Source organism: Oratosquilla oratoria, chromosome 10 (assembly GCF_046742065.1).
Source record: "Oratosquilla oratoria isolate Oo_2021 chromosome 10, ASM4674206v1, whole genome shotgun sequence".
Classification (NCBI taxonomy): Eukaryota; Metazoa; Arthropoda; class Malacostraca; order Stomatopoda; family Squillidae; genus Oratosquilla; species Oratosquilla oratoria.
Genome location: NC_134786.1, coordinates 22951975 through 22969474, shown reverse-complemented (window position 1 = coordinate 22969474; position 17500 = coordinate 22951975). Strand labels below are relative to the sequence as shown.

Sequence of the window (17500 nt, the reverse complement as noted above, 5' to 3'; positions counted from 1 at the left end):
CGTTAACCATTCTATTGGTAAGCCTATTCTTACGTATTTCCATTTGAATTTGTCCAATTTGAATCGATTACTACGACCACTGCCCTGCTGTCTTAATATGATGACTCTGCATAACCTTTGTTAAAACCCTTAAACTATTTGCATACCTCTATTATATCACCCCGTAAATCCAACAATAACCATATGTGACACTTCAGTGTTTGATACAAAAAATATATATATCTTATAATGTTTCAGTGGTAATTGTTGACTATATAGTATTAAAAATATTATAAATGGTATTATTCTTTAGATCTACCTATATATATAAACAAACTTGGACACAGATACTGTATCACTGCAGCTTCTGTTCAATCTTGCCAACTCTCACAGCAACTGGATTTTTTGGATTTCAGGGAGTGTAGCAGCTGGGTCAGTTGTCCAGGTTTTAGTAGGTTGGGTCAGAATAGGCCATACCAGGTCAAGGAGGGTCAAGCTACGTCGATGAAGAACATACCAGGATGATGCCACGTGATTTCGGAACATAAGGATCAATGATTCAGTAGAGTAAGCATAGGTATGGCCGAGAAAGGAGAGCTAAGCTCGAAGAAAAGGATTTAGATTACGCTGAAAATTATTCCATGATCTACATTAAATATTTTACGAGGGACGTCCTCACTGATGTAGACTATGGAACCCATCACGATTTAATGTTCTAATTGGCAGAGACATTTTACTAATTCTTAGTCATCTGACTATTTTATTCACATAAAGGGAAGAATAATAGGGAAAGGGGATAAGGGCCTCTCTACTCGATAGTCCAGTATAAGATAATATAAGAGATCTTATCTAGGTTGAAAAAAAGGGTTCAGAATGAATGGTCCACCACAGAGTAGTGCTATTCCTTGTGGGATGATACAACCATTGTGCTTTTACCAATGTGGCTTAATTAGGTTTGGGGAGGTTGTGCGTATGAGATGCGCACGTAGAACTTTGGGTGCGGTGGGATGGACATGGTTGTGAATGGAATTTGAATCCTGTGGAAGAGGCTCGATCATACTGATTAGTTTATATCATTGGCATGCGCTTCTGTCTGAGGAAAAACTGACTTAAAGAAAATTGTTTATTCAACAAGGACAATTGGCGTCTGTAGGGTTTCCTGAACCCTTCAGAGAGTAGACTCCTATTGAAATGAATAAGATAAGTAAAAGTTAGCCATAAAATAAATCACCAATGGGTGTCTCGAAAGAGAAGGGACTAATAGAGAATAGTCTCTCGACTGGGTCAATAATGTTATGACCAGCACATGGAAGCTTTTGAGTTGTTTGACTCATTAACACTAGAACTCTTCAAGGATTTTGTCAGGAAATCTTTTTCGTAGGCATATATTCATGCCACGAGAAGGGTAGTCCCTCTCTTCCTGTCCTTTTGCTACTGGAGGTGTTAACAGGATGTCGCATGACGTCAGAGATTGGGATCATACGTTTGTGGGTAAAATTAAATAACCCCGATCTCACTAGATGAGCATATATTCCCTCTCCAGCCCGACGACTGGTTAATTCACCTCATCGAATAAATATTTGAAGAACCCCGTCCAGACACCATGACAGGTCCTACCAATGCCAAACGGATACACAACTCATTCCTCAACTTTATAGTTTTTATTCTTGCAGAATTTGTTCATCAAATTGAATGTGCACTTTATCCAATCCCTAAGATGTGGATTCAGAATCCTCGTGGCAGCTAGTTAACATGCATGCAACATCTTTGACCCTACATTTATTATTCATGTTAATAGATCAAGAAATGCTATATATGTTTGGTTTTCTCCATCTTGTTCCCCGTTGAGAATTATAATGTCTTTACTCTTAATAGCTAAAGAAAGGAAGTTTTATTTCCTGAAAAAAAAAGAAAATGTGATTTCCTTTGATTCCCTTTGTCCCAAGAACGAACGGGGATGCTTAAAACGTTTGATCAGTCGTAGGGACGCCAAACATATCTTTCTTTTATGTTCTATGACTAGCAGATTTTATGGTAAGCAAATCTAGTTAAGCATAATAGTTTGAAAATGGGGTTTATGAACACAGCATAACATCAAAGTAATTCACACAGTTAGAAAAACACCACACCCAGTTCCATTGGTATGCGATGATTATGAAATATATAAAGACAATTTGCAGACTGTCTCAAATGTGAAGTCTATACATGGCAACTTATTACCCAGCTTTTATTTTCGGGAAACAAAATTTTCTAGGTGATCACCAGAGCGATGAACACTTTAGTTCAACCTTGACACAAAAACCGCCTAAGACCCTGTCCATTAAATTCATATTTACTTCTCTGATTTCTGTGATCCACCCAAGGTTGTTACCAGACTAGGAACGACAGTTCCTGCTTGATAATATACCCCACTGGTGTGTACCTTATTATCTCTTTGTGTTGAATCATCGTTCAGAATTTTCAGAAACTTGCTGAAAAAAAAAATGCGAATTGCCTTATGAGTTTAATCATCACTCAAAACGTTCGGAAATTTGTTACACGATTCTCAACAGGTGGCCTTATCAGTTGGTTTTAGATTTTGCACCACCTGGATTTTGTATTAAGTTGAGATCAAGCTGGACATATCCAAACATATAAAACTAGGAGTGATAGAATCTGAAATGTACCAAAGGTTTTTCCCCTCTTACACGGAGGTAGCCAAAAAACTAAGGCATAGAAATCACTCCCACCCATTCCATTCCCTACATACTCCACTCCCCTCTATCCTTTTCTCTCCCTCTTATATTGGCACCTCCTGGATGACGGGTTATCCCTGCATCTTTTCCACTGCCCTGGGTCAGAAGCAGTGTCGCAAGACACAGCACATCCACAACAAAGCCGCTTCATTAAATCGGCGACCCACCCTCTCCGTCCCCTCATGCAGAAAAGGAGAAGACGGGGAGAAATCTCTTCGGGCTGCATCATTTGGTTTCTCATACATACTTCCTTACCCCCATCCTCCACCCACTCTCCCTCATGCAGTAGTCGTCACTCAGGTCAGGTCAAACCGGGTAGCTGCTTCAGTTAGCGATATGGCGAGTGAATGTGTCACTGTGTTCAGCGCCGAAGAGGTACAATCTCTATTTAGTAGAATTGAAGCCTTGGAGGATGCTGTTAAGTGCCTTAAGGAGGAGAATCGAGTTCTCCGCTCGAAGGCCCATGATACGGAAGGCAATATTAGCGATGAGCATGGATGGAATACGGTGAGAAATAAGATGCGGAAAAGTGGAAAAAATTCCTCACCAGCCCCACTGAAATGCAAAAACTCGTTTCAAGTGCTGGCAAATCTGCAGGAAGAAGGAACTAATGAAATCCAAGAGAAGAAGAAAAGGGCAGACGCTGGATCCCTGCCCACAGGTAAGATTTTGGTAGTAGGAGACAGTCAAGTGAGGTATTTAGACAGGGTTTTCTGCGACAAAGATAGGAAGCATAGGACGCTGGTGTGTTTCCCCGGCGCGGGCATAGGTGATGTTAGAGATAGGATTGAAGAGTGTCTAGTAGGGGAAGGAAAGGACCCAGTAGTTTGCTTAAGTGCCGGAGGAAATGATATAGGTAAGGTAGGGAGTGAGGAATTATTTGCGCGGTACCGAGATGCGCTAGACAAGATCAGAAATAGGGGAGGTGTTCCTGTAGTATGTGGAATCCTTCCGAGGCGTAGAGTTGGAGGCATGTGGCATTCCAGGGCTATTGCAATGAATTGCAGGCTGGCAAAACATTGTAAGGCTAATGGATGGGCATTTGTCGACAACTGGGACCGCTTTTATGGTAAGAATCACCTATACACAAGGGACGGAGTGCACTTGTCTCCCAAAGGATTTCGGCTCCTTGCTGAATCCCTTGAGCGAGAAGTAGGCATCCTACAGGGTTTTTTCGGGTAGATTATGTGGGAGTAGGGGGGGAAGTATCGGAATATAGTTTAGGAAATAGAAACAACTTAGAGGACTGTACAAAAAATCACCAAAGCAGGTGGAGGGAAGATAAACTTAAAGTTTACTATACAAATAGTAGGAGCATAATTAACAAAATTGATTTGCTGCGAGGTAAAGCATGCGTAGAAAATTTCGATATTATAGCCATTACTGAATCCTGGATCAACATGGCTGATAAACATTTCCTTCCGGAAATCGAAATAGAAGGATATAAGTTTTTTCATAAGGATAGGGTCGGCAGGAATGGGGGAGGTGTAGCACTTTTCGTTAAAAATACATTAAACTGTATTATCAACAATTCGATTAAGGAAGAGGACTGTACGGAATCTATTTGGGTAGAGATTATAGGCAAGAATAAGAAAGTTATTATTGGCGTCTTGTATAGACCTCCTAACCTTAGCATTGAGCAGACTGATTCCCTAATTCATGAAATTCACAGAGCGTCCAGTACAAAAACGTTGTAATCATGGGAGATTTTAACTATAGAAACATTGACTGGGAAACTTTAATAGGAGATCATGAAGCGAAACAATTCCTAGATGTGGTGCAGGATAATTTCCTAAAACAAATGATTACCGATCCTACGAGGGGACAAAATACCCTGGACTTAATTCTAACAAATAATGAGCACCAAATTAGCAGCATAATAGTGGGCGATAGTCTAGGCTTTAGCGATCATCAAGAAATAAGATTTAATATTATTTGGGAAAAAATAAAAAGTACAAATAACGTTCAAGTACCAGACTTCAGGAAAGCAAACTTTGACAATATAAAAACCTATTTGAAATTGAATACGAAAAACAATCCGGACGTTTCAAACATTCTTGATTCTCGTTGCGGGGCTGATAATCAGAAGTGGGTCAAGGAGGATACGCGTACCTTGGGTCAGGTCTGGGTCAAAGAGAGAACTACGCATACCTTAAGTCAGGTCTGGGTCAAAGAGAGTGATGCGCGTGCCTTGGGTCAGGTCGATTCGGGGCGACGGCCCAAAAATCAGGTCAGTACTTTGGATGAGATGTATAGCAATCTGGCAGATCTAATTATTAATGCACAAAACGCATTTATCCCCCTAAAGTCAATACGAAAAAATAGTAATACTCCCAAATGGATGACGGACAGATTGAAACATGAGATCGGAATTAAAAGAGGACTTTACGTAAAAATAAAAAACGGGGAATCACACCTTAGATCAAGATATAACGAAATGGCAAAGCTGGTTAAAAGGAATACACGTTCAGCGAAACGTAATTATGAAATCAAGGTTGCCAGTCAAGCAAAATCCAACCCAAAGGGTTTCTTTCACCTCTATAGAACAAAAAATAAAGAAAGAATAGGACCAATTAAAAACGATGAAAATGTCATGATAGAGTCGGAAGAAAAAATGAGTGAGGAGTTTAACAATTATTTTCTATCGGTGTTTACTAATGAGAGGTTAGATAAAGTACCTGACTGTGATCCGATTTTCAGAGGGGATGAAGAAAATAGCCTAACTAATATCAGCATTAGTAAAGAAGAAGTTATCAAGCAGATTGACAGACTTAAAGCTACAAAATCTCCGGGTCCGGACGAAATTTTTCCAAGAATGCTTAAGGAGTGTAGATTTGAAATCTGCGACCGGTTAACTGAAATATTCAATAAATCGGTAGACACTGGTTCTGTTCCAACTGCTTGGAGGCAGGCAAACGTTGTTCCTGTTTTTAAGAAGGGAGATAGATCGACCATATGCAACTACAGGCCAATCAGTTTGACGTCGGTTATAGGAAAGATGCTTGAATCAATAATAGTAAATAGACTCAGAGAACACATTGAAGGGCATAATTTAATTCGTGATTCACAGCATGGTTTCTCCAAAGGTAAGTCATGCGTGACTAATCTTCTATCCTTTTACACTAAGGTATATAAGGCGTCAGACAACAATGAAAATTACGATGTTATTTACCTTGACTTTAGCAAAGCGTTCGACAAAGTGCCACACCAGAGACTACTAAATAAAATCAAAGCCCATGGCATAGGAGGAAAAGTGTTAGAATGGATTAGAGCTTGGATTAGTAACAGAAAACAGCGGGTCACCATAAATGGAATAAAATCTAGGTGGGGCAATGTTACTAGCGGGGTCCCCCAAGGCTCGGTTTTGGGTCCCTTATTGTTCATTATGTATATAAACGACTTAGACGATGGGTTAAATAGTGATGTTAGTAAGTTTGCGGACGACACTAAAATAGGACGCCTAATTAGGTCAGGAGAAGACGCCCAGATTCTGCAGGATGATCTTAATAAACTGTTAACATGGTCGGTGAAATGGCAAATGAACTTCAATATCTCTAAGTGTAGCGTGTTAAACGTAGGGCTACACAACCCCGAAAATAGATACAACTTAGATGACACGTGTTTAGAAAAATCTGAGTGCGAGAGGGACTTGGGAGTTCTGGTGAGTCCGGACCTTAAAACCAGGAAGCAGTGCATTAGCGCCAGAAATAAAGCAAACAGAGCATTAGGCTTCATTGCTAGGACGGTAACAAATAGAAGTGCAGAGGTAATTATTAAACTCTATCTAGCAATAGTTAGACCCATCCTGGACTATGCGGTACAGTTTTGGTCTCCGTCCTACAAAATGGACATAAATTCACTAGAATCAGTACAGAGAAGAATGACCAAAATGATACAAGGACTCGGAAATTTGCCTTACGAAGAGAGGCTTAGGCACCTAAACTTACACTCTCTGGAAAGACGCAGAGTGCGGGGTGATCTAATAGAAGTGTTCAAGTGGATCAAAGGCTATAACAAGGGTGATGCAAACAAGGTCATCATAATAAAACAACAGGGCAGGACTCGCAGTAATGGGTATAAACTGGACAAATTTAGATTTAAGAAGGTAATAGGCAAGAATTGGTTTACAAATAGGGTGGTCGATGAATGGAATAAACTTAGTAACCACGTAGTAAGCGCTGAAACTATCAGTTGTTTTAAAAAACGATTAGACAACTTTATGGATGGGGACGACAGGTGGTGATGGATACGGAGCTGCCTAGTGTAGGCCTTATGGTCTTTTGCAGTCTCCTTTATTTCTTATGTTCTTATGTTCTTATACACCACCCGTCTCCATTCACCCCTACCTTCTGTCCTCTCCTGTCCTTCCTCAACAGACAGAGAGAGAGATATTGCAAGTCATGTAGAGTCAACCTGGAAGGAGAAATTGTCCTTAAAAAAGAAATGTAACCTGATTCAAAGTGAACAGTTGATACTTGCACAGGGGATTAACCGTATTTGATATATATCTAATCTTAGTCTTGGTATACCTCGTTTGACAACGAAACACTTCGAGGAAGGTCATCAGCAATTGTTCCTCGTGGGTAATCATACATATATGGTATGGGGGTGGGGAGCCCCCGAGTCTTTACTAAAGGAAAAGTAGGTACTGGACAAGACGTGGCCGGATGTCGCATGACGTCGGAGAGTGTGGCGATATATAGGTATAAGTACATAAACCCGAGCTCACTGGAGGAACACACATTCCCTCTCCAACTCAGTGTTTGGGTACTTCACTTTAGCGAATAAGAACTTGAAAAACCCCGTGCAGACACCATGACAGGTCCTACCATCGCCGAACGGAGGAGGAATTGGGCCAAGCTCTCCAGGTCCAAGAGCTCGGCATCCAATTGTAAGTACAGTCCCATCTCAATACCTTAATACTTAACCACATATTGCTACATATCACTTAAATATACATTGACCATAGAAGGATAAAATGTATGTACACAAAGAAATGGTAAAGACTAGATTTGCACATGATGATCCACCGTGCGAAAGCAACAAACTTGTGTTTCATTATTGAAATGTAACTCAATTTTTCTCTCTGCAGTGTCAAACCCTTGGAAGACCAGAGTCCCGAAGGAGGTCGACTTCAGCCATGCCACGGAAACCGCTTCCGTCCTGCGCATCAAGGAACAGCTGGAGAAGTTTGACCTTTCCTCCACTGCACCCATCACGACCGTCCCCACAAGCGTACCCAAGACAGACCTACCCACATCGGTCCTTCGTACGCTGCCCGAGCGCAAGCGCATCGCTCTGGTGGCCCATGACAAGAGGAAGGGCAAGCTCCTCGAGTGGACCCAGAAGTGGTGCGAGGTCCTGCGTGGCCACGATCTCCTGGGTACTGGCACCACGTCCATGTGGCTCCGGGAGCAGGTGGGACTGGAGGTGGAGGGTCTGCTGAGTGGACCCTTCGGTGGCGACCAGCAGATCGGGGCCCGCATCGCCGAGCAACGCCTCGACATGCTCGTCTTCTTCTGGGACCCCTTCGATGTCATGCCCCACGACTCTGACGTCAAGGCCCTACTCAGGATCGCCACGCTTTACAACGTCCCCATTGCCAACAACCCCGTCACTGCGGACTTTCTCATCTCTTCACCTCTTATGTCCCAAAGTGTCCAGTGCCAACTGCCAGACACCAAGCAGTGGTTGGCCAGCAGGAAACCCGCTAACTAGGAAGCCCATAGTGCTCACTGATAAACCAAGCAATGAAATGTACGGCACATTCCTCAACTTTATAATTCTTATTCTTCACTGGAGACAACACTGATTCAGAAATATAGGGTGCCTTGTTTAACAAGTGAAATATGATACCTATTGAAATAACCTCTTTCAAATTGAGAGAAAGGGAGAATAGACGCATGCTACAAAGATCTAATTATTTCTTGATATATAAGTTGAGGATTCCAATGGCAACTACTTTACATGTATATATATTCTTGTACCTGTTATCTATAATTCAAGTAAAATAATAATGGAATATTATTTTTGGTTTTCTTAATCATGCACACATATAAAGAGATTTGCAATGAATATATGAAAGGTGAAATGTGAGATTTTTTCCGTAGTCCGAAGCATAAAACTATAGTTGTGGACATAGTTTTATCCATCTAAGAAGCATAGAAAACACATTTTCCTCGTGTTTTATTACTAGCCCTTTCTAGGTAAAGAGAATTTAGACAAATTGATCAGAGAGCTTCGCCTTAAGCCATGCAAACAAATCTTTGTATATGACTATACTTTGAGATCGCATTTACGTTGATTGGAAAGAATAAAAAAAGACACCCGGAAAGCCCTGTGGGTTAATCTTTAAAGTCTTACAGCAGATGCCCCCTCATGCAGAAAAGGAGAAGACGGGGAGAAATCCTTTTGGGCTGCATCAATTTATTTCTCATACATACTCCCTCACCCCCCATCCTCCATCTACTCCCCCTCATGCACCACAGCATCGTCCACTCCATACACAACCCGTTTCCATTCACCCTTATCTTCTGTCCTCTCCTGTCCATCCTCAACAGACATTCCCCTCTTTCCAAAAGCCCCTTTTACCCTATCCATCCATCTCATCCTAGGTCGCCCCCTCAAGTTCAAATAGTAGTATCGGCAAATACATAGGAGTCATACCAATATCAAAGACAATTCACACGGAGCAGTTGAAGTGGTTAGGTCATATTGTGCTCATAAGGCTGAGCGAAGGGAGTATAACAAATAAAACGTAGAAGTGGAAAAAATCCAGAGAAAGACCAAGGAAATATGAAAAGATATTATTAGTGAGACGCTGGAGAGATACAATATGCCAGGACTGGAAAAATTTAAGCCCTGGTCACACATTCAACGTTGTAAATTTGAAAAGCTGGAAGACAACTTCGCTTACAGTATTCTAGACTTCCCTAAGGACAATTCAATAATGTGTTTGATATTCATATAGGTTTAACTTCTCTTAGTTCGTCATTTACCTTCTCAATATATGACGCATAAGTGACTTGTTATTTGGAGATTCGAAAAATAAAAGATTACCAAAGTCGTTTCTACTTATACGAACTCACTTAAGTCGCGTAGGAGAGAACAGACTACAGGGCAGAAGGGAATAGAAGGAGAGAGCAGCTCAGCTAAAAAAGATTCGTTTCTAACTAGGAGCCAAAAAAGAAGAAGAGGAAGAAGAAGAAAAAAGCAGAAGCAGAAGAAGAATAAGAAGGAGAAGAAGACAAAGAAGAAGAAGAAATTTCAGAACATACTGAAGAATCTGTCCTCAACCTGTGGAGATAGTCAAAACAAAAAACTGTTTCCTGGCTGCTAAGCGTCGAGGACTCTTCAGCACCACCTTACTCACACTACTTTCTTTGCTCAAATATGGAAGTTACATTATTACAATTGACTCTTTTTAACGACAAATGCTACATATTGCTTACATCGCTCTTAACACTATCACACCATATTGATCTACCCTTTGAGTTGAATGGACTGATTAAAATGAAAAGCGAGGGGGCACACGCCCTTTGGTCCAGGTTCCTTACATGTATCTCACAGTGCCCTGTGGACGACCCTCTCCCTCTGGTGAAAATTAGGACCAATTAGGGCGACATGACGATTTCGTTCTGAATCCAAAATCCTTGGTTTTTTGATGGGCCATTTCGGCCAATTGCTCCAATTTGGCTACCATCTCACCCACAGGTCCACGAGGCATCCTGCGGACATATATCAGGACAAAGGAGCGGTGGTCAAATGCGAAAAGGCTATTATCCATCGAGAGCCTCAAATTTGACTGGGTCCCACTCACACTCCCTTCGGTACAGATTTTTCATATGTACCTCATAGTTTCCTGTGTACGACTCTCTCCATATGGGACAAGCTTGGGCCAAATCGGCTGAATCAATGACTTTAGACAAAATTCATAGTTCCCTTGGGAACTAGAATATGAAATTTAAATTACAATGATAAACAATAAGAAATTACATTACTAAATTAAAAAAAATGAAACATGAAGCTATCAGCAAGCCTATAGAAGAAAAGAATATGGAAGTATTGATAATGGAAAATGTGTACAACTTAAAAAGTATACAGAAGATGGCGGGAGAGACATGCAAGTCGTTGACGAATATATGAGTGGGATTTTACTACGAGTAGTAGGACGAGGTGAAGAAAAAAAAACCAGATTCATCTACGTTGTAGAATGGTGTAGTGTTGTATACTCTACAACAAAAAGAAATAGAGGGAGAAAAAGAGGAAGGGAGGAAGAGTGAGAGAGAGAGAGAGAGATATTGCAAGTCATGTAGAGTCAACCTGGAAGGAGTAATTGTCCTTAAAAAAGAAATGTAACCTGATTCAATGTGAACAGTTGTTACTTGCACCGGGGATTAACCGTATTTCATATATGTCTAATCTTAGTCTTGGTACACCTCGTTTGACAACGAAACACTTCGAGGAAGGTCATCAGCAATTGTTCCTCGTGGGTAATCATACATGTATGGCATGGGGGGGGGAGGAGAGAGTCCCCGAGTCTGTACTAAAGGAAAAGTAGTTACTGGACAAGATTTGGCCGGATGTCGCATGACGTCAGAGAGTGTGGCGACACGTAGGTATAAGTAAATAAACCCGAGCTCACTGGAGGAACACACATTCCCTCTCCAACTCAGTGTTTGGGTACTTCACTTTAGCGAATAAGAACTTGAAAAACCCCGTGCAGACACCATGACAGGTCCTACCATCGCCGAACGGAGGAGGAATTGGGCCAAGCTCTCCAGGTCCAAGAGCTCGGCATCCAATTGTAAGTACAATCCCATCTGAATACCTTAATGATTAACCACATATTGTTACATATCACTTTAATGTACATTGACCATAGAGGGATAAAATGTATGTACACAAAGAAATGGTAAAGACTAGATTTGCGCATGATGATCCACCGTGCGAAAGCAACAAACTTGTGTTTCTCTATTGAAATGTAACTCAATTTTTCTCTCTGTAGTGTCAAACCCTTGGAAGACCAGAGTACCGAAGGAGGTCGACTTCAGCCATGCCACGGAAACCGCCTCCGTCCAGCGCATCAAGGAACAGCTGGAGAAGTTTGACCTTTCCTCCACTGCACCCATCACGACCGTCCCCACAAGCGTACCCAAGACAGACCTACCCACATCGGTCCTTCGTACGCTGCCCGAGCGCAAGCGCATCGCTCTGGTGGCCCATGACAAGAGGAAGGGCAAGCTCCTCGAGTGGACCCAGAAATGGCGCGAGGTTCTGCGTGGCCACGATCTCCTGGGCACGGGCACCACGTCCATGTGGCTCCGGGAGCAGGTGGGACTGGAGGTGGAGGGTCTGCTGAGTGGACCCTTCGGTGGCGACCAGCAGATCGGAGCCCGCATCGCCGAGCAACGCCTCGACATGCTCGTCTTCTTCTGGGACCCCTTCGATGTCATGCCCCACGACTCTGACGTCAAGGCCCTACTCAGGATCGCCACGCTCTACAACGTCCCCATTGCCAACAACCCCATCACTGCGGACTTTCTCATCTCTTCACCTCTTATGTCCCAAAGTGTCCAGTGCCAACTGCCAGACACCAAGCAGTGGTTGGCCAGCAGGAAACCCGCTAACTAGGAAGCCCATAGTGCTCACTGATAAACCAAGCAATGAAATGTACAGCACATTCCTCAACTTTATAATTCTTATTCTTCGCAGGAGACCAACACTGTGATTTAGAAATATAGGGTGTCTTGTTTAACAAGTGAATATGATACCTATTCTACCAACCTCTTTCAAATTGAGAGAAAGGGAGAATAGACACATGCTACAAAGATCTAATTATTTTTTAAGATATAAGTTGAGGATTCCAATGGCAACTACTTTACATGAATATATTTTCTTGTACTTATTATCTATCTTTCAAGTAAAATAATAATGGAATATTATTTTTGGTTTTCTTAATCATGCACACATATAAAGAGATTTGCAATGAATATATAAAAGGTAAAATGTGAGATTTTTTCCGTAGTTTGAAGCATAAAACTATGGATGTGGACATAGTTTCATCAATCTAAGAATCATAGAAAACACATTTTCTTCGTGTTTTATTACTGGCCCTTTCTAGGTAAAGAGAATTTAGACAAATTGATCAGAGAGCTTCGCCTTAAGCCATGCAAACAAATCTGTGTATATAAGTATACTCTGAGCTCGCATTTACGTTGATTGGAAAGAATGAAAAAGGCAACTGGAAAGCGATTTGGATTAGTTTTTAAAGTCTTACAGCAAATGCACAACGCAGTTCTGCATTGTAAAAAGACGAATAAGATTTTAGGAATGTCTAAATTATTGTTTGATCTCAATACTCATTTATAAATACCCCTCAGATGAAGTTGATGTAGGGCTTGTCAGATCGTCGTTTTTTAGTTTTCAGATAGTTGTGTTTGTCTAGAAAATATTATTTTGAAAAAGTTAATTATATAAAGAAAGACAACGCTGATTTTGATTTTGATTTTTTTATATTCATGACTAGTTCCTCCTTGAAGAAGCTCATTGTGAAACTAAATATAGTCAGAAATAAACCCGTATCTTCTTTATTCATCTGTATCAACTTGTCATAATATCTCAATAAATAGAAATAAAATGAATTTGTACATCTGTTTACATAAATTGTAGGACAGAACTTCAACCTATGAAAAATGACAGAAGTAGTTAACACTCACTTCAAATTTTAATGGGGAATATATATATAAAAAAAAAAGCACTCCGAAGGTAACAAAGACTGATGATGTTTGTAAGGAACCCGTGTATTTATCTAACCTATCTATTTATTTGATTTGTTATTCTCTGTGGACAAGAGGCCACAATCAAAAACACTATAATAGATCAAATCAATTGAATAATAAGAGCAACAATAAAAGATACATTATATATACAAGACAAGAAATGAGAAATACCATAGTCAATGTGGATTGATTAATATTTTACTTCACTTATTTTTTCTTAATTTATTTCGGTATGCGTGTATAGTGCATAAAAAAGTCACAGTTAAAGGTAATAGAATTTATACTTTCACCTAAAGAGAACAGAAAACATTAGAACATTTTAATTCTTGCCGAATCCTCATAACTTTTGGTACAATGAATCCAAGTAAAAGGATGTTTTCTTCCTCAGCCACTGTATTTTTTGTATTAGGTGTTTATCTGTGTACTTATTCATTCATACATTCATTACTTATTCATATATGTATATATATATATATATATATATATGTATGCAGAAGAAATCACTTGAACGCGTGATACTAGTATGCAGACAAACCACTGGGAAAATGAAAGAGATGAGACCGAGCGCTTTCGTCTATTCAGACATTTTCAAGGTGAAAATGTCTGAATAGACGAAAGCGCTCGGTCTCATCTCTTTCATTTTCCCAGTGGTTTGTCTGCATATATATATATATATATATATATATATATATATATATATATATATGTGTGTGTGTGTGTGTGTATATATATATATATATGTATATATATTATATATGTATATATATATATATGTATATATATATATATACATGTGTGTGTGTGTGTGTGTGTGTGTGTGTGTGTGTGTGTGTGTGTGTGTGTGTGTGTGTGTGTGTGTGTGTGTGTGTGTGTGTGTGTGTGTGTGCATATATACTATCTACTTATTCACTTATTCATCTGCGTATTTATTAATATTATTTTATCTAACTTCATTTATATACTTGTGCATTCATTTCATTGACACCATATTAAGCTTTGCAAACCTGCAGTTGAATTTTTTCCTCTTCATTTTCGTAATTTTGTCTTTGTGCTCTCCCTCAAAACCAGATCAAGGGTATGGTCCGTCCCTGTCAGTTTCATTGGGTTGATATTTTGTCCGTTGAATATAAAAGATGTTTACAGTACGGGGGAAGAGTTTAAATTAATTTAATTTTGTTGTGCACATTGTCAGTAAGTACAATTGTCTAATACCAACACAAAGGTGACGACTTTAGTCGGAGTTAAGGGTCCCCTGTCGTGAGCGCCTTCATCTTTGTCTATGACTTATTCTTTGAAATAAACTAATCATGCAGTATTTTTCTAGCCCATAGATGAGTTTAGTGTAGCCTCTACTATATGAATTTCTTTACATGGCCTGGGCTAAATTCATCCACTACTTCGACTGCTATGTATGTCTAGATGCTCTTCTCTTTGGAAAGAGCTATCTAGAGAATATAAAGTATGTATGCGTTTGATGGTCCTGAGAAGGAATAAAACTTTGTTCTCTCGTGATTTTGAACTATGAACTTGATGCATAAACGGGAAAAAAAAATCACATTGCGTTTTATGAATATTGAGTAAAAATAAATTGATAAATGCATATGATTAAAAGTGTCGAGAAAACCATACATAATATTGCATAATTTATTAACATATATGATAAATACTAGGTACATGTAAACTAGTTGCCACTGTGATCCTCAACATACATCTTATAATATTCTCGCATTCTATGGAGATGAAGTAGGATACTTGAATAAATATTACATTTGTTAAAAACTATATCCTAATTAAGGAGATACCTTCTGTTTTTAAATTATATTATTGGTATCCTGCGAAGAATAAGAGTTGTAATGATGAGGAGTGAGGAGTGTGATTCTTTTTACCCGTGTAATAAGTGAGTATTGTGGGCTTCCTCGTCAATGAACTTCGAGGCAACAATTATTATTTTTGTTAATATTTGAATGTGACAGAAGACTAAGAAAGGCGAAACCGGGTTATTATCGACAGTGAGCCAGTTGGAAAAACGGAGGTAGTTCTCTGCTTTATTGATGCAATTTGGTACAAGCAAGAACCCATCTGTGTTAGGCTACGGTTACTATGGATGCGAATTCTGACGAAAATGTGTTCTGACGAATACGTCAGAAATCCTCGTCAGAACAAGGTGGTTACTCTGTACGCGTTTTCTGATATTCTGATTGTCATTACGTTTCTGCCGCACAGCAAAGATGGACGAACTTGATCAATATTTTTTTCTTGAAAGTCCGCTAATAAATTTAGTGTTGTTAAATGGTGGAAAAACTGAACATGTCAACCAGTTATTTTCTAATAGAGACTACAAAGGAGAGTTCCAAATGTTATTTCAAGAATTGTGGGACCAACCGGAAAAGTTTTTCAACTATTTTAGGATGAGACCAGCAACATTTGAATACATACTGAAGGAGATAGAAGAAAGCAGAAAAAATTTCTCATATTTTCGTGAATGTATTTCGGCAAAACAAAGACTGGCTGTAACTCTAAGGTAAGAATTTTTTTATACTGAATTCAATTGTTTACTTCCATGAAATTTCATACGCATATCCAAAAATGAAATTATTTACTTCCATGAGATTTGATATACATATTCAAAAATGAAAATGCAAACTGGTGAAATACAATTGAACAAAATTAAACGAATGGCACTTGCAAAAAATAATTCAATTATTTACTTCCATGAGATTTGATATATATATTCAAAAATGAAAATGCAAACTGGTGAAATATCCCACAAACACCTGTTCTCGTACACAAGGCTGATCAATTTATTGTTATCCATGATGGAATAATAAAATAAATCGAAATTCAACGCACAAAAATACCAAAAACAGACGCAGGTCGCATGAAAAAATCAAACTTGTTTGAACGCTCAATTTGTTCTAACGACTTCGTACGTGTTCTGACGTGTTCGTTGCTGCCACTGTAAACACTCCATTGGAATGCATGGCGTTTGTTTTTTCTTCGAATTCGTCAGAACTCGTCCGAACAGATATTCGTCAGAATTCGCATCCATAGTAACCGTAGCCTAAGGCTGTGTCAAATTTCCAAGTCTCCACAGGCCAGATGACCGGGTCTTATAAAGGGGGAACTCGGATGAGTTATCAACAAGGAATCATGTATAATAGTTTAAATTACAAGGAGCCATTTGGGCTGACTAGAGTTGAGCTAAGACTCAAATATTTGTTACTTAATTACACATGTTCAAACCCTTAAATTACATATGTACAATCTATGTCCAAGTGAACATAGAACCATAGGAGAAATTAAAATGAGCAATACTGATGCCTTGTGGTATCATGCTACGACCGTTGAAATTGAAACGGGCAACGTGGGCTGGCTGGTGACCCCGGAGATAATTGTCTTGACCGTGTGCGACCTGAGAGATGAGGTCTTGAGCGGGCTCACTACCACGAGACTCTTCATGTCTGCGTGCATCCGTGTGCTTTGGTGCTGGCTAGTATGTGCGTAGACGTGATATGTAACGTATGCAACAAAAGGTTAGCAGATAACAATTTGATTCTATAGACTTAGAGACGTTGAAATGGAACAACAATGAAAAAAAGTATATCAAATAAAAGCAACAATCATAGCAATACCATTGTTGTGAAATAAATATAGGCAGTGAAAATAAATTCAGTTTCAGAACTGAAATAGATAAGCTAATATTTAAAAAGAAAAGGTTTAGCAAAGATAATGAACAAAAAAGTGAAAAAAAAAGATCAAATGGAATTCAAAAACAAATTTGAATCTCTAAGAAGCAAATTGATGGAATGAATTACATGTTATTGAATATCATTAGAGTCAATATAGAATATAGAGCTTACAAAAAAAAAGGAAAAAAATATTCGCAAATGACAAATGAAAATCTATTGAAGAAAGATTAAAACCAAGAGGAGTGAAATAGAAAGAGACAAACTGGATTATATTAAGGGCAAATACCAAAGGAGAGTAAACGCTCAAGATAAGAGA

At 39.4% G+C, this 17500-nt stretch overlaps 3 protein-coding genes across 3 annotated transcripts in view; 2 read left to right on the top strand and 1 right to left on the bottom strand.

Annotated features, from left to right (window-relative positions):
• Positions 1 to 7462: 7462 nt before the first annotated feature.
• Positions 7463 to 8741, top strand: LOC143029004 (methylglyoxal synthase-like). Its single transcript, XM_076191348.1, has 2 exons — positions 7463 to 7605; positions 7807 to 8741. Exons 1-2 carry the CDS (start codon positions 7530 to 7532, stop codon positions 8430 to 8432), a joined length of 702 nt encoding a protein of 233 aa, XP_076047463.1. The 5' UTR covers positions 7463 to 7529; the 3' UTR covers positions 8433 to 8741.
• A 2629-nt stretch (positions 8742 to 11370) lies between these two features.
• Positions 11371 to 12616, top strand: LOC143029002 (methylglyoxal synthase-like). Its single transcript, XM_076191347.1, has 2 exons — positions 11371 to 11520; positions 11722 to 12616. The coding sequence occupies exons 1-2, from the start codon at positions 11445 to 11447 to the stop codon at positions 12345 to 12347; spliced, it is 702 nt and encodes a 233-aa protein (XP_076047462.1). The 5' UTR covers positions 11371 to 11444; the 3' UTR covers positions 12348 to 12616.
• Positions 12617 to 17485: 4869 nt separating this feature from the next.
• Positions 17486 to 17500, bottom strand: part of LOC143029001 (methylglyoxal synthase-like) — a 1594-nt gene continuing 1579 nt past the window's right edge. The window contains exon 2 of the mRNA XM_076191346.1: positions 17486 to 17500. This exon is cut by the window's right edge and continues 857 nt beyond it. The gene's annotated coding sequence lies outside the window, so the exon portion shown is untranslated.